The sequence below is a fragment of the Melanostigma gelatinosum genome (genome assembly GCF_949748355.1).
Source record: "Melanostigma gelatinosum genome assembly, chromosome: 1".
NCBI lineage: Eukaryota > Metazoa > Chordata > Actinopteri > Perciformes > Zoarcidae > Melanostigma > Melanostigma gelatinosum.
The window spans coordinates 4,542,030-4,558,575 of record NC_136634.1 but is presented as its reverse complement, the minus strand read 5'-3'; the positions used below and the strand labels follow the sequence as shown (position 1 = coordinate 4,558,575).

General features: G+C 43.2%; 3 protein-coding genes across 6 annotated transcripts; 2 read left to right on the top strand and 1 right to left on the bottom strand.

Annotated features, from left to right (window-relative positions):
* Nucleotides 1-470: 470 nt before the first annotated feature.
* tdg.1 (thymine DNA glycosylase, tandem duplicate 1) lies at nt 471-6,579 on the top strand. Of its 4 annotated transcripts, XM_079291789.1 has the most exons (12): nt 495-594; nt 1,225-1,296; nt 2,942-3,108; nt 3,250-3,578; nt 3,683-3,752; nt 3,904-4,039; nt 4,143-4,225; nt 4,329-4,423; nt 4,540-4,711; nt 4,976-5,128; nt 5,306-5,351; nt 5,840-5,979. In XM_079291789.1, exons 2-11 carry the CDS (start codon nt 1,241-1,243, stop codon nt 5,329-5,331), a joined length of 1,287 nt encoding a protein of 428 aa, XP_079147915.1. In that variant the 5' UTR covers nt 495-594; nt 1,225-1,240; the 3' UTR covers nt 5,332-5,351; nt 5,840-5,979. The 4 variants fall into 4 exon arrangements, with proteins under 4 accessions (XP_079147916.1, XP_079147915.1, XP_079147914.1 ...); XM_079291788.1 differs by lacking the exon at nt 5,306-5,351 and having other exon boundaries at nt 5,843-6,579; XM_079291787.1 differs by lacking the exon at nt 5,306-5,351 and having other exon boundaries at nt 5,840-6,579.
* A 924-nt stretch (nt 6,580-7,503) lies between these two features.
* Nucleotides 7,504-11,709, bottom strand: LOC306782931 (patatin-like phospholipase domain-containing protein 2; the record flags this gene model as incomplete). The annotated part of the gene is made up of 8 exons (XM_079276427.1): nt 7,504-7,540; nt 8,076-8,214; nt 8,458-8,649; nt 8,756-8,816; nt 9,026-9,235; nt 9,946-10,011; nt 10,097-10,329; nt 11,505-11,709. The coding sequence occupies 8 exons, from the start codon at nt 11,707-11,709 to the stop codon at nt 7,504-7,506; spliced, it is 1,143 nt and encodes a 380-aa protein (XP_079132553.1).
* Nucleotides 11,710-12,664: 955 nt separating this feature from the next.
* On the top strand, nt 12,665-16,420 carry LOC306786213 (uncharacterized protein). The gene is made up of 7 exons (XM_079280912.1): nt 12,665-12,895; nt 14,004-14,128; nt 14,212-14,278; nt 14,519-14,672; nt 15,240-15,382; nt 15,484-15,594; nt 16,115-16,420. The coding sequence occupies exons 1-7, from the start codon at nt 12,743-12,745 to the stop codon at nt 16,292-16,294; spliced, it is 933 nt and encodes a 310-aa protein (XP_079137038.1). The 5' UTR covers nt 12,665-12,742; the 3' UTR covers nt 16,295-16,420.
* The last annotated feature ends 126 nt before the right edge of the window (nt 16,421-16,546 follow it).

Sequence of the window (16,546 nt, the reverse complement as noted above, 5' to 3'; positions counted from 1 at the left end):
GAAGATGACCAAACTGAACAAAATGTGTAAGTATTATCTACTTGTGTTTTTTTTTTGTAGAGTACAGTAGTGCAATGACAACTTCTGGAGTTGACCAGAAGACCAGGATTCAATAAAATACACTTTTATATATTTATTGGGCACACACAGAAAAACGTCACCAAGCTGCAAACATACCCTTTAAACATCACAGACCCTCAGCCAATAGAAATTCAGCAAATCAGACTTTAAAAGTCGAGCAGCTCATACCAATTATACGATAGGTGGATACGGTTTCGTTAGATTTTTATTTTACTGTGTAGTTTATAGTAAAAACACCATATTCAAGGGTTTAGGGAATGAGCCTTAATAACAGTAAATAGTATTAAATCGGCCCCTTTTCGTCATTTTTCTCAGTTATACTCAGATATGTATTTCTTCTCGTACACCTACGTCTTAGACTTGAGATCGTCTGGTGTCAAAGTTGACCGGCGGGGCTGTCATGTCTTTGTTGCCTCTGTTGCACCACATATGTTGTGAATAGAATAGCGGGATAGATGGAAAAATAACGGTTATACGAACAGAAGATACTTGTTTAGACCTTACCCACAACAGGTACGTCTAGGTTTTTTTAAATACCGGTAAAGTCTCTGCAATTTATACGCGAGGAATCTCAGTGGACCCGAAACCATTCATCCATGCTAAGTTAGCTGAACAGCTAGCTGTTGGCTAATTAGCTGCACTTGTGGCACTGCTGCTGAATTGCTTTTTAACAATAAAATTAATCTTACCTCCCGGAATACGAAACTTATATGATTTCAACACACGCATATATTTACTTGCTAGCAGTGTAACGTTATTTTAAAGATATTTAAAATGAATAACGTTAACTGGTTTCCATTCGGCTTTAGCTTATTAGTTAGCATAGCAGGTGAAACGTTAGCAGTGTTGTCGCACAGTTTGCTGGGAAGAATATGCACTGTTGTACTTTTCATGGAGTGGGGCCTGTAATGGCTATTTTAACTTTGTTGTATTGTGTTTCCGCCATCGTCATCCTTTTGTCGATATTGTTTATCTCGTGGTTTTACCTTTTTTTCTTTTTTTTTGTTGCTAACAGTTTGTCTAAAATGCCCTGGCACATGCATTCAGATTCATATACACTGCCAGACTCTTAATATGCTAAACCACATGTGCATCACCTAGCAATTCTTTTCCTCAATTTGCATATTGATTTATTCGATAAAGTCAAACCACCCAAAAGATGGAAGACAAGCTGAATGGATTCCCTGTTGTCTCCCCGGAGTATCTTCAACAGTGGTGAGTCTTCCTCCACACCACAGTGTTGGCCGTACACATCATAGCTGCTAACCTCCGAATGGCAAAGTGTGATGAAAATGAAATTAAAGCATGTGTGCCCCTTATTTGAGTTTTGTTTTACCACTGATGATTTACGGTTTTGTGTCTATTGTTTTGTTTCAGTGCAGGGAAAAATAAAAGGAAGCGTCTCTTTGGTGGAATGATTCATAGGATGTATTGTGTTTCTACAGTGTCTTCATTTCACTAACCGTTGTTGACTGGGAGCAGACAGTGTGGGCTTTCCATCTGGTGTGCACACAACTCTGCAGAGTGATCTGTATATTGTCCTTTTTTATCATACACACTCCGGCTCATTGGGTCCACCACGCTGAAACTAATGCAAACTTATACAACAGACATGCAATCAATCAAAACTTTCATTCAAACAAAGCTCCACAAATATCTCTCTAAGTTGCCTCCAACTGAATAAATTAACCAAATACAAGCATCATCCAATAACCTGGTAAACAATCTGGACCTATTAATTAAGGTAACTTAAAGGAACCGATCCTTCATGAGGATGAACTGACTCATGATCATTTTGCATCAGAATCCGGTTCATTAAGTAGGTTTTCACATACAGGGAATTGGCTTTGGTGCATAACAGCAAACAGAGTAGGTTTAAAATATATAATTAAATAATTAAAATGAAAGAGCTGAACAGTTTAAAATGTAGTTTTGTGGAAAAGTTCATAGTATGATGTATACATAAATAAATGTGCTATGTGGTTATATTTAAGAATTTATCAAACTGAATTCTACATCCTTGCTGTGTAACACTCTAATAGAGAAAGAAAGCACACTGTGCTTCCATTGTTGCATAACGCACTGGTCTAACTGAGCTTTAACCCTGCAGCGCATCCCGCTGTGATTCCACTCGTATTAATTTGTGCTGGGCAACGATTAAAATATTTAATCGCGATTAATCGCATGGATTTTTTGCGATTAATCGCATTGTTATGGCAAAGTTCAATAATGAATTCAAAAGTAGTGTATTGCGCACTTTTATTTTAAAAGTACTGCTATATGAACACAAGGGCAATAACATTTGGTTCACGAGATGCAGGTAGCATGTTTCATACTTAATGTGAATATAATTCATACTTTGTTGGCATCTTATTCTGAAAACCGGATGTTCGTCTGAAGAAACCGGATGTTGTCTCACGTTAATGTTTCCGCTAACTTTCAAAGTCCTTCGCTCGCTCCCGATCTGTGCCGTTTAAATGCGTTTACCGTGAATTTCAGCATATAGGTGCACTAACGTGTAAGTGTCTGCTGAGTTGACCACGGAGATCTGAGTGTCTGCTGACTTTACCGCAGCGATGTCCAGTAGTCTCCAGGAAGAGCAGCGGAAGTCGCCTTTTCTCTACGCCAACCCTGAAGGGACATCATATCTCTAATACAAAACTATAAACATGAGACAGTCTGACTATATAATGTTTGCTGGCTTTTATCCCACTGTTCTTGTCATCCTCTTAAGTATATGTATTGTCTCTTGTCTTTCAATTAAAAAAAATATATATTTGAATAAATTAAACGCGTTAACTTGCCCAGCACTAGTATTAATACATCCCCCTCTTTGTTTTACAATCATTTTTCCTCACAGGGTTCAGTCTGCACAGCAGTTTCAAGCTCTCCAGGCCCAATATTCCAGATTCAACCACAACCACCAGTCTCACTACCCAGAGGGGCAGACGGGAGAGACGGCCATGGCACACATGGCTTATCCAGAACCCATGATGGAGGAGCAGGAACCTGCCAACCCGGCAAAACGTACTGCAATCCCCTTTGGACTCCCTCACTGTTTATAGATCAGCTGGTTCTGGGTCAGATCAGATATACATGCATGACTATGTGTCAACAGATTCAGGCAGGTCTTCCTTTTCACGTCTCCTCTCTGAACTTTTTTTGTAGCTCCAGCCAAAAAAAGAGGCAGAGCAGCTCAACCCAAGGAACCCAAGGCACCAAAACCACCTAAAGTCCCCAAGGCACCAAAGCCACCAAAACCACCAAAAGTCCCCAAGGCACCAAAGCCACCTAAGGACCCAAATGCACCGAAAGCCAAACCCGGTCCTAAATCCAAGAAGGCCGCTGAGGCTCAGGCAGATGGCAAGCAAGAGAAGATAGATGAGAGCTTTAAGAAGGTGAAGAGGAAAATCGACCGCTTCAAGGGAATGTCGGAGGAGGAAGTCATGACAAAAACTCTGCCCGACCTGCTGGAATACAACCTGGACTATGTCATTGTAAGATTCCCTGTTCATTTGTTGTGCTGGAGCCAAACACTGTGCTGTCAGCAATGATTTGGGGGTTTATAAGCTTCAAAAAACATGCGCTGCTTTTTTTCCAGATTGGTATCAACCCTGGACTGATGGCAGCTTTCATTGGACGGTGGTTTCCAGGTCCTGGAAATCATTTCTGTAAGTTATCCGATAACAATGATTTTGAGTCGTGAGTTGCTCCTTACATGTTTTAAATGAAGCTGTGACTGTGACACCATTAACGTCGGACTTCAGCGGCTGCTTTTGTTGGCCCAGAGAGATATATGACGAGGTCACTTTTACATTTCAGGGAAGTGCCTCTTTCTGTCTGGGTTTACTGAGGAGCTGCTCAACCACATGAGCGACACCGCCCTGCCTGGCAAGTACAAAATGGGCTTCACCAACATGGTGGCCAGGGCGACACCAGGGAGCAAAGACCTCTCAACGTAGGTCCAAAGACTGTCGCTCACCATCACCATCACCATCATGTTCTCTTTGTGTTTAGAACTTTGTGTTGTAACCATTTTTCTTTTGTTTTCATCTCGACAGTAAAGAGTTGCGTGAAGGAGGCAAAATCCTGGTAGAGAAGCTGAAGAAATTCAAGCCTCTTATTGCTGTTTTTAATGGAAAATGTAAGCACTCTACCGCCACACACCAACGGTTACAATTAAGTTGTTCTTTAACGTTAACTTAAGTCATATTTTCTGTTCTTCTGCCCGCCGCACCCCACCAAAGGCATCTATGAAATGTTCTGCAGAGAGATGTTTGGCAAGAAACCAAAGAAACTTGATTTTGGTTTGCAGCCACACAAGATCCCCGACTGTGACGTGGTGAGTCCTCGACCGCTTCACTGTCCTCGCGTATCGATGAAAGGTAGCCTCTCAAAATGGATTGACGTGTAGATGGCGTTTGAGGTGCTGATCCGACGGTGCTCTCCCCTCCGCAGGCTCTGTATCTGATGCCCTCGTCCAGCGCTCGCTGTGCTCAGTTCCCTCGAGCTCAGGACAAAGTGCACTTCTACATCAAACTGAGGGAGCTCAGGGATCAGCTGAAGGGGGTCCGGAAGCCCACCGAGATCGAGGAGGTCGATTACTCATTCAACCTGTCGCTGGCTAAGGGTAAGCACGGCGGTTTGCTTGAAGTCATCCAGCCGGCAGTTACACATCTTTATCTTCTGAAAGTGGAACTAGAAAAGAAGCATTGTGGCACACTGAAGACAAACTACATTCAACCATCATTTAGAAACAAGTAGTTAAATGAAGAATTAATGCTCATCTGCAGTGACAGTCGCATCATTGGCTCGATGTCTTGTGCGTTTCAGGACATCCTCATTTTATAATCCTGCGTTTGCCGTTTACTCTTCCTCTCTTTTACGTGAACAGAGGATGCCAAGAGGACGGCGATAAAGGAGGAGCAGTACGATCCCGGTTACGAAGATGCCTTCGGTGGAGTGTATGCAGAGAGAGGAGCCGAAGGGGACGCGGCCAAAAGCCAGACCAACGGTCACTGTACGTTCTCCACTGCAGAAAACACAGGTAACAGTCGAGTGTGTTCCACTCTGCACGCTTTATATTTCAACCATCTTTGAAGGTAAATGTTTGTGTTAGTGCTGTGATTCAGTCAGCTTCTTGACATGAACGTAAAGGAATACTTCACCCACAGAAGTACCATTTGTATATTAATTACTGTGTTTTTTAATTCTTTCACCGTAGAGGCATGCAAGAACAGTTTTCTTTAAGGAGTTAAAGGTAACACAGGGTGAGTAATTGATATACAAATGGTATATCAGTATTTATTTCAGTAACCGGCATGTTCATTTTAGATTCTTTGATCAGGGCAGACAAACCTGATTTCTCCTGGTAAGAAATCTTTTCTTTTCCATGTAAGAGAGTTTCGAACCAGACCAGCCCGTCCTCCAATAACTAAGTCACTCTTGCAAAATGAAGCCGGGGGCAGAAATCAAATTACCGAGCTGCTGCATGTCTCCAAATGTGGATTGATGTTCACTAAATTGTCCTGCGTACAATCCTGATTTCCCTGAGTAACCCGGTCTCCTGTGTGTGTGTGTGTGTGTGTGTGTGTGTGTGTGTACACAATGAAACGGGACTAACTACCGGTAAACGTGTGTGCAGCATTATTACAAATAATCCTGTATCATTGGTCTGGAGCTGCTATCATACATGAATAAACATAAGAGACTTCAGTTCTGTGACATTGTCCTCAGTCTGAGTGTTGTCTGTCGTCAGAAGGAGCACAGGAGGCGACCACGTCCCAGGTACCAGAGGGCCAGCTCCCAGACGGACAGTGGATGACCCAGTCCTTTGCAGACCAGATCCCAGACATCGGCGGGGCTCCAAAGGAGGCCCCCGTATAAGGAAAAGACATTAGATCCTTTTCTTTTTTTATTAGCGTCCGAGTGCAACATACACACATAGATGGACTTTTTTCGTAGCGTTTTTGCGGATTATTCTCTCTGCATTTTCTTAATGTCCTTCTGTCTTGTACTAATGTATGATCATCTTCACGGCAGTCTCTTTTTAAATATGTGAAATCAGGGACTTGACAATGATGCTCGACTGTCTTTGAAGAAGGTCATGTATTTAAGCGTTTGTGTTGCCTTTGTACTGCACGATGATGCAGCGAGTGTAAACATTCACAGATGAACCTCCGGATGGTTTGATCGATCAGCGTGAGCCGTTATGATCCTCTGTGATTTGGGTATTTTAGTTTTACCCTCATGGTGCTATGAACTGACCGCGATGCAAAGTGATCACTGGATGAACTCATCATGCATGTTAGAGATTCCACAGAGGGAATTCCTGGCACGCCTTTCAACATGTTACAGGTTCTACTTTCATCTTTTATCATCACTTTTTATTTTTGTTTTTGGGGCTTTAGGAATTTTAGGATTACATTTTGTATGTTTATGAAAATGTCATTCGCAAGGACTTTTATGAAACGTGTCCATTAAAACGTCTTGATGAAGCCTTTTTCTACATTATTGGACTAGCGTTCAGTCATTTCACTGTGAACTGATGGTGAAGATAACCGAGGCGTTTTGTTTTGTGGAGATAATATGAACAGAAAACAACATTTTCAGGATTGAAACGTCCAGTTTGTAGGATTTAGCGGGATCGATTGGCAGGAATGGAATATGGTATTAATATGCATGTTTTCTCGGTGAAGAGTTCAATGCATCAATAACTTTCATTAGCAGCATTACATAAGAGCTTGTCACAGACCAAACGGTACCATGCACGTGCAAGTCACATAAGAGCTGGATAAAGTAAACAAACAAGACAAACATCCAAATGTTAAAATGAAAAAAAGATCTATTCTTGCGAGGGTTTGTATGATAGCTTCATCTTCATACCTCACATCTTCCTATGAAAGCAAAACGACATTGAACGAGTAAAACTACAGCTATATCGCACCACTACCAGTATTTCGTTGACTGAAGCTAGAAGAAGGCTCTACATCTACGTTCATACATTCAGATGAAAAACTTTGCTTTGGTTTTCTTGTCGACTGGAACGTCTGGAATGGTTTTATGAACTGCGTTCAACATGCTGGTCCTTCAACAACACGGTGTGCTCGGTAACTGCTTCAGATCAGGGTGCGTTACTTTAAGTGTGATCAGTGGGAAAGTTCAGTCAAGCTTTTGGTCACCGTCTCAGTTCATTGAGCCAATACACACACGAGTTAGACAAATCCAAACAAGCATTTATTCTACACAGAAGTGTTCGAGATCATAAATAAATATCAGTCGAGCGACTCCAATGATTCATCTGACATATACATATTATGTCCCATTCATAAAAGGGTTTACATTTGCAGTTCTTAAGTCTTTTTGGCTTTCTGCCTGGTGTCTGGTGGATGAAGTGTCCGTTTTACTTCATTTAAAGTCTCCTTACCACACGCAGGTGTATTGGGGAAGGTGGATGGACCTGAACAGACAGATGTGAGGGAGGAGAAGTCCACGTTCATGTTGTTGTCCCAATGAAGAGTTTCGTTGGAAGTTGGGGTGATTGTTGAGGTCAGCGGTTTGATATTTCTGCGTCCTCCTGTCCGGGCTCTGAGGTCTGAGTTAGAGGAGCTGCTGCTCACCGGAGAACAAAAAGACAAAGACCACAATAATCATCTTCAGATGTCGGGCTTTTACCATGAGAAAGTGTTGTGTATGTAAATACCAAACCAACAACTGAGATTCAAACGATTCATTTGATAACCTCAAGGTGAGGCTCAGTAAAAGGCTCTCACAGTGCACACACCTGTTGGGATCTTTGCCTTCGCCGCTCCATGTCTGCCGGCAGAGACCTGAGGTCGACGTTAACAGCGATAATATGCTGCCACAAAAAAAGACCAACAGAGTATGAGTGGACAAACTCAAAGTGATGCTATACTGTGCGCTGTTGCTCCAGTGTTAGAAACAATACTGAAGGACTGTTGTTCCCTTCTGGTTGCACCATCGAACCGCTTTACCTTTTGGTGAGTAAGATCAGCTCAACGGGCAGCACGAGGAGGCTCAGGAGACACATCAGCACTCTCACTGGAAGCAACTGGGTGACCCGAGACCACTGAGTGTCTCCACAGGGACTGTCCCTGCACGCCTCACACAGCACTAACACACACACACACACACAATGTACCATTACAATACACATCTACAGTCGAGATCTCCACAGAGGAGCTTCACAGGAGCACGTGGTGGTTCAGTGTGTATACATATATTCCTCTGAGCATTAAAACAGGAACAACAACCAAAAACCTTACATTTAACCGCACCGCTTACCCTCTTTCTAATGCCAACTAAAACCTTCTTTGATTTGCAAACCTGTGACCTGCTGACATCCGTCCTCCTTACCTTTCTTGATGCCTGCTGGGAGATTCTCTGCGACGTGCAGGCCCAGCCACCAGTGACCTTCCCGCTGAGGGTTTTGTCCATTCAACAGTGTCTGCTTCGACTCTTTAGCTTGAGCCACTTCCTTCACCGGCTCACAACAAGCGTCCGTCTCCACCATCAAACTGGGCGGAAGACACCGTGTTCCAAGCAGATCTGTAGCAGACAGTTAACACACAACACGCTTTAGTCTACATGGTGTGTGCTGCCCCAGACAAGTCGAGGACTCAGTTGTGAGGAGGATGAAGGTGGAAGAGCTCACGTCTTTCTCTCAGGAAATGAAGAGCATCCATGTAGCCGTTGTAACAGATCTCCGCCAGCTTCTGTCAAACACAAAAGAGGAAACCATGAAGCCGTGTTTGCTCTTACAACACAGAGAACTGCCGACACATCCCAAGATAAATTTGTCTTTTAACCTGAATACATTCATTTTGTAGGTGTGACAGAGAACCGAAGTAGAGACTGTATCTCTGCTGTGAAAGCTCTGCTGAAACATGTTCAAACGTCACTGTTTTAAAGAAACAGCACCCACCTCAGGTCTGGGAGGGAGGAAGGCCGTACAGACCCGGTGCACATTGCCGGTGTTGATCTGGATGCTTACGTTGCCGTAGTGCGCCTCGAAGAAGTTGAAGGTTCCCTCTCTGGGGCAGATGTCGCTCTCGCCGGAGAACGGGGCCATCGTGATGGTGTTCCTCTGCTCGAACAGAGGCATGTTGTTGCTCAGGGCTCCATCCATGTAGTGCTGAAGAGGAAGAAAGATACACGACTGAACGTATTCGTGTTGCAATGGAAATGGATTCCCACTCAGGCACGGTAAAGACATATTTGTTTTGGTGTGCTTTCATCTCCACCTGTGAACTTGACTTCAATTAAAGATGTTCCACAAGAGGACTTCTGCAGGTGTTGATGCTAAATTGGATATTCAGGGCATTATTATAGCGGCCCAACATTCATCTGAACAAGAGAATGAAGTCGCTCCCCGACCTTTAAAGAAGGAGTGTGAACATTTAGCTGTGACTTCAAATTTGATGTCTTCTGGATGCAATGCATTCTGCTCTATTGAGGCGTGCTGTCAGTGAAGAAGCTGCTATCCACTGCTCTCTATTGGTTGTATGACTTGTGAACATGGGTGAAGAATAGCAGCTCGAATAAGTCTCTCATCCTGCCATGAAATTAGTTTCAAAACTATGTTTGTAACTGAAGAAAATGCCTCGATGATGGTCTCGTTTACTGACGCGGGTCATATGGAGGAATTAATGCTATTTCACGACAATTAAAGTCATTGTTATAATACAGTTCATCACAGTTACTTTAAAGCCCCTATTTATATGATTAAAACAAATCAGATTCGAGGGGCTTTGAAGTAAAGAACACAGTAAAGTCATATTGTATAACCATATCCTTCTAATCCTCTCACAACAACTTCAGAATACAGGATATATACCGACTCACCACTCCGTGGTATGAAGGTGGAATGAAACCACAGTAAACAGGGAAAAAGCAGCTGCACATCAGAGCCTGCGAAGGTAGACGACGCGGAACAAAACTTCAGAACAGATGCTGTGTGCAAACATTCCACTCCCCCTCTCCTCCTCCATTCTACCTGAACGAGATCCTCTCTGCTGTCAAACTCTGACACCAAGACGTTCTTCCCATCAGCCAGTCTGGTGAGGGACACGCAGAGCCTTCCAGAGGCCCGGAGGTGGGCGTCAGCCGGAAGCTTCTCCAGCAGGGAGTCCCGTACCGTCAGCAGCAGACTGAAGGTCGGCTGGAGAACTCCCAGAGGGTGTTTTCTGGCCTCTTTGGCCAGAGTCAAAACATCAGCACTGAACTGCTCTGAGGAAGCGAGATGTAAACAGTGATGAGTTACGGCTCATGAATGAGTCAGAGCCGATAACGTTCAACCTTTAATGGAATCAACTTTTAATGTTGCTTTGATGTATTCTTCAGCTATTTGGGGTTACTTTTTGATCTTGGGTATATTGAAGAAGCAAACGTTGTACCCCTGACTCACTGAGCGCCTACTCTTCGAGCTGCAAAATGCATTCTGGGTAATGAAGGAAATCAATGTCTCTTTGGGGCATTGATTGCTTCTTATCTCACTGCTCTTTGGTTGTTATTGCTGTATTGCTTTACCCTGGCAAGCATACTCTTCAATAAAAACACAGATTCAATAGAGTTCACCATAATATCGGCTGTTTCTCCTTTTTCGCGGTTTCGCCACCATTCATTGTCATTTATAATGTTCATATTCTTCAGTGCTGGCATCACCTTCATGCGCTAACCAACACTAATGGTGCTCAAATTCTCCTCCTATTCTCGTATCTAAGATGTCATTATTTCCCGCAGTTCAACGAAGGTTACAAAAAAATCCTTTCGTGACATGAACTATGCTCTCATGCTGATTGTACTGTAACGCGCTTAAGTTGAGTGATATTTCCACACGCAGGTGCATGTGAGGACAGTGAGTGACGGGCGTTTCCCCTCGCTGGGCCTCCCTCCGCTTTAAACTCCATGACCTCTGGAACTATTGCATGAACTCTGTGTGTGTCAGTGAAATCATGACTACAGGCATAAACAGCTCTGAGATAACATGTCCCTGACCTTTTGTGAATGGCCATGCACTTCAACTACTGCAGGAGGAAAAATAAAAACGTGTGGTAAACATGTCAGAAGTACAGTAAGTGGTGTAAAAGAAAACAAACATGTCTAATTACTTCAATAATGTTTGGTTTTAATTAAAAACACAGCTTTTACATGTTCTTTATGATCATTGAACCACACTACCACACTGTCAATGAATAACTTAATGAATAAATCAATTACCAAATGACTTGTTTGGGTCAGATTTAGTTGGCTTTAAACATGATAACGAGAGGGGAAAAAAGGATTTCATTACAGTATAAACTGTAACCTCAAAGCATTTGTTGATCATCACAAGAAAAACAAATGTCAGCCAATAAAAGTCATCGACCATGACGATTTGAGTCTGCAATGTGCAGCAAACTCACCGATGGGAATCCCAACAGTCAGAGCTGCAGCCACGAGACAACCGGATGAAGCTCCACAGATCTTCGAGGCTCCATGAACCAGCTGTGGGACCCGCTGCAGGATACAGCTCAAAGCTCCCAGGTAGTAAATACTCCTGAAGCCACAGCCTGCAAAGGAGATGTTCCACTCCTCGTCCCAGTCAAACATCTGCTCTGAGGTTTCCATCAACCTCAAAACCACATCTCTGTCGCCTCCGTGGTCTCTTCAATCATCTCCCAGAGTTCAGCAGGTGCACGATTCCTGTCAATACTCACTTGAACACATTTTCTTATCTCCGCTGAATCCACATGTGGAATGGGCAGTGCTTCAGTTGGATAAGCTTAGCTATTGCAAAACTCACTCGGCTCAAATGTCACATGTTTCAAAATAGAAAACCAGCACGACATGTGATACCATTTCCACAAAGTACTTTCAAAATGTGTACATGCCAGGAGGGGACGACAACAACAATCACATTTAGAGGGATTTCTCCTCTTGTACCTTCCAGCTTTTAACTTGTTGCACATCGTCACACAGAGAGAAACAGGCGTACAGGTTTAAGTGACGTATATGAAGCAACTAACTGTATGAAATTAATTATCTAAGAGCTCCCGGCCCTTACAACATCAGTGGATTATTGTTATTTATAGATCCTGCTGCATCTTTTCTTCGTTTTGTTTTTTGGAGGATGATTATGGAGGGCTACATGTGATAATAACATGAGATGAGTATATCATCATAATATGAGTATATCAGCAGATGTTAACATCAATAAATTAAATGAGAGATGGGAGAGGAGAATATCATGAATGTACTAAAGAAAAGCTTCAGTGACAAATGTTAGAAACTTTTTCTGGAATATTTAGAGTCAACCAGATTAATGAATAGAATTTGAGAAAAAATAAATGATTATTCTTAAATTTTTTCTATATGTATATATATATTTATATATATATTTGTAGAAACATATATTTATTTATTTACACACATATATGTATCTGTATTTATTTTCGTTTGGTTGTCGTATCAGAGTCCTTCATCCACACTCCAGATTAGTGGGAGGCGGTAATGCACCCGAAAGCTGTTTGCCAACCGCCATAAAAAGCAACAGAAGAAGAAGAAGCCGGCGTCCGAACACGACCGCAGTTCGTTGTCCGGCTGCTTTCCAGGCGAGGCGCAGTTCGTCTCGAACGAGCCCATTTAGTGTTTCTGTAATAAAATGGACATTCCGGTGGTTGACTTTGGTGCCTTCAGCCTGAGTGAGGAAGATGTTGCTGACGAGCAGATGCACAACCTGAGCAAAGAGCTGCAATCAGCGTTCACTGAAGTTGGCTTCGTGTTTCTGAAGAACACTGGGATCACCCAGGAGGAAGTGAGAACGAGCAAATCAAGTTCCGTTAGTTGCAGTATAATTTACTAGTAGTAGAAGTACCACACTGTGACAAAATACTCCGCTGCAGGCCAAGGGCATGCATTCAAATGATTTTAATCAAAATGTTGAGAATCAAAAGTCTGTCTTGCGATTATTATGTTTCTGGATTCATATTACTGCTGCATTAATGTGGGCGTTGCATTTCACTGCTGTTCATGTTTATGGTTGTTATCATTTTAACTCCTTCATATCGTCTTTTTGTAGTTTAACAGCCCTGTTTTCAGCTTTGTGGTGATGCATTTTCCAGCTGACCCAATTAAGAAACGTGTATTTAGCTCTTAGAAGCAGGAACGTTTTTTCATCTGTGAGGGTTTTAAGTTTTATTTCATGCATTCAGTGTCTGTGAGATGGGGTTTGAGGAATGTGCAGGAGTGGGGGTGGTGTGAAAGTGGCAGGGAGAGGTGTGAAGTTTAGGACAATGGGGCATAGGCCCAGGTGGGGCTTGTTGGACTTCAGCCAATCAGTGAGCTGATCGATGAGCTGAGGAATGCAACTTTGAGGGGACAAAGGGTTTGAAGCACGGGGGAATTTCAGATCTTCTGCTGGCCACCGAGGAGGCAGACCAGCCTTCTGGGTGGCTCGGATTGGATCTCACATTTGATTTTATATATATAGGTTTGTTTTGTTAATAATTGTGTGATTCGGTTTGTAACTGTTTGTATCTGTTTTTATGCTTCTTGGATAATAAATCCATTTGATTTTTACTTTAACCTGCTGTTGTGTTTTGGAGGCGATTGAGACAGCATGGCTGCACGCGGGGGGGGGGGGGCGATTTCTCCCTGTGTCCAGAAGTTGTGGCCTTAACAATCAACCCAGAAAGGAACATTTCACCCTTCCGTTTTTAAGAAAAACATTCAAAACCACCAAATTTGGAGATACGTTGAGATACTGAACAGGAAGACGATAAAAAAAATGTAATCTGTAAAAGTAAGGAAAGCTGTCAGTGGAGTAGAAGTATAACGTTCCATGAAATGGAAATACTCAAGCAAACTACCTCGAATTTGTTCTGAAGTAGTAAAATGTCTTTTCTGCTGGCGTGCTTCGACAGGTGGATCGTGTCATGACAATATCCAAGACATTCTTCCTGCAGCCAGAAGAAGAGAAACGCCCCTTCAGCAGGAAAAGCTTCGCCATCAGTCCCAACCACGGCTGGTTGCATCTGGAGATGGAGAGGTCGGAACCAGAAACACAAACGCACTTCTCATCTGCACAGTTCGTTATTTCATTTTGAAACGACTGGTTTGTTTATTTTCCAGGTTGAATCCTCGTCGCCCTCGAGACCTCAAGGAGTCATTCAACGTTGTTTCACTTCATCCTGACATTGTAATGACTCATTGTTAAAGTGTGACAGAGGTTGATCCCCCGTTATTACATTAGTCTGGCAGTCAAAGTACAAGTTACTCCGTAACCAGTAGAAGCTCTGTCCTACTTGCAGCCTGATTGATAAACTATCCTGCCAGTATTAGCAGCCGATATTGAGCAGAGGACATTTGTTCCCTATCGAAGCTGCAGATCCATTTTCCTAAACAGTCACAAATCAATATCAGTTCTCCTCTGCTGTAGAAATGGCCATCGGGTGCTGTAAAAGGGTTCCGGGAGATCCAGGCGTCTTTCTTCCAGCGCTGTAAAGAGCTGAGTCTGCGGGTGCTGAGGGTGATGGCCCTCAGTCTGGGTCTGGACCCGGAGGTGTTCCTGAGCACGCACCGTTTCTTAGGAAGTATGTGCACTCGACATTAAGGAGTCTGAATCAGAGCTGCGTTCTAAATTGCATACTTCCTTATAACACCTTAAACGTTGACCCTCTTGCACATACATCTGCTGAGCAAAGGATCGTGGGTCAGAAATGCCCTGCAAAATGTGAGCGGATGTTCGTAGAACATCCTGGTGTTTTTGGCACACTGCATTTGACACACTGTGTATTGGGACTGACTAAATAGTATGGGTATTGGAAAGCACAGCTGCTGATATGTGGCTCTGTGATCCTCTGTTTATATCTGCATGGAGTCCATTTAACATGTGTGGACATCTCACATTCACAACATTGCGTTCTGCTGTGCAGGTGAAAATAAAGACATCTGCTCACAGCAACAGTGCTACAGATGTGGCCAGATGTTCCTAGTGGTTCCAGTGACTCGCTGATGTAACACTCGCTAAGTTAACGTTGCCAACGCTCTTGTTCTTGTACCAGAGACACGAATGCCATAACTCCCAGTACAGTGTGTATCTGAGGCACAAAGTAAGCGTTTATGATACCGGCGAACCAGTGTTGTTGTGTCGCCTCCAGGTGAAGGGAACGGAACAACACTGCGGTCTCTGTACTACCCAGCAGTAAACCACGAGGAAGTGAAGGAGGGTCAGCTGCGATGTGGGGAACATTCAGACTACGGCAGCATCACCCTGTTGTTTTGCAGCACTGGGGGTCTGCAGGTAACACCGCCGATAATCACCAATCGGGACGTTTGTTTGATATTTGTTGTGAGAGAAATCTCCAGGCGTGCAATCCACCGGACGTTCTTGTTAACCTCCAGGTGCGGAGGCGTTCAGGTGAATTCATCCGTGTTCCCTCCGTCCCCGGAGCGGTCCTCATCAATGTCGCCGACCTGATGCAGCGCTGGACCAGCGATCACTTTGTCTCTGTGGTGAGTTGAGAGGACTTTATCTCATCTGAAGGAAAAAAGCTTTGGTGGATTTCACTGTTTGTTTAGCGGCATATGAGAATTATAACTATGAAAAAAAAGTGTGTTCAAGATCAAACTGGTCTACAACAGGTCAGATGTTACAAAGGGCTGATCAGAATGGATGCTACAAATCCCAGCATACCTAGAACTATTAAAGGAGAATAATACCACAGGCTAGATCTGCTTAAGATCAGTATAAATTCATATTTTATGAATGAAATATTGATATCATGTTAACAACACACTTGATAATATTGTGTCAATAATCCAGCTCCTCTTAAATCACACTCTACAGTTATGGTTTACTGACTTTCTCCCAACACTCATATTTTGAGTGTAGTTCATTTATTTTCCTCCATGTTTTCTATAGGTATCATATTATCATGAATTCTTTTGGCCAGGATAATTCTGTGTTTAAAAAATCAGATATTGTGACAGCCCCAGGTGATTTGAGTAATCATGGTTGTCCGCTCTGCCTCAGGTCCACAGAGTTCTGCTGCCCCCTGCTGGAGACTCCAGCACGCGGCAGTCTCTGGCCTTCTTCGTTCAGCCGGATGACGAGGCTCTGATCAGCTGCTGCGACGGCTCCAACAAATACCCCCCGGTTACAGGAGGCGGCTACCTGGACGAGCGCTTCAAGGCCGTGTATGGACAGAGCTGAATGTCCACCCAGCACTTCATGCATACACAACTGATGATTACATCCGCTGTTTTTACATTTTGAATTGTTTTTTTATGACAATCAGTGAGCCGATGTGTACGAATAAAAGAAGAGACACAAACCTCAGACCTGCAAGCTCATTCATTTTATTGTCCACATTCAAACCTTGTACAGTTTCATGAACTCCTCACACAGGATGTCTGATTGTGGGAAAGACACAACTGCTCTTTGATAACGAACATACTATCAACC

Excerpts from the sequence above, each read along its gene's own strand:
- tdg.1 (XM_079291787.1), top strand. The coding sequence starts at position 1,241 with ATGGAAGACAAGCTGAATGGATTCCCTGTTGTCTCCCCGGAGTATCTT. Across the intron at positions 3,579-3,682 it reads ACAACCTGGACTATGTCATT|ATTGGTATCAACCCTGGACT; the intron begins GTAAGATTCCCT and ends CTTTTTTTCCAG. Across the intron at positions 4,712-4,975 it reads CAACCTGTCGCTGGCTAAGG|AGGATGCCAAGAGGACGGCG; the intron begins GTAAGCACGGCG and ends TTACGTGAACAG.
- LOC306786213 (XM_079280912.1), top strand. The coding sequence starts at position 12,743 with ATGGACATTCCGGTGGTTGACTTTGGTGCCTTCAGCCTGAGTGAGGAA. Across the intron at positions 14,129-14,211 it reads TTGCATCTGGAGATGGAGAG|GTTGAATCCTCGTCGCCCTC; the intron begins GTCGGAACCAGA and ends TTTATTTTCCAG. Across the intron at positions 14,279-14,518 it reads TTTCACTTCATCCTGACATT|AAATGGCCATCGGGTGCTGT; the intron begins GTAATGACTCAT and ends CCTCTGCTGTAG.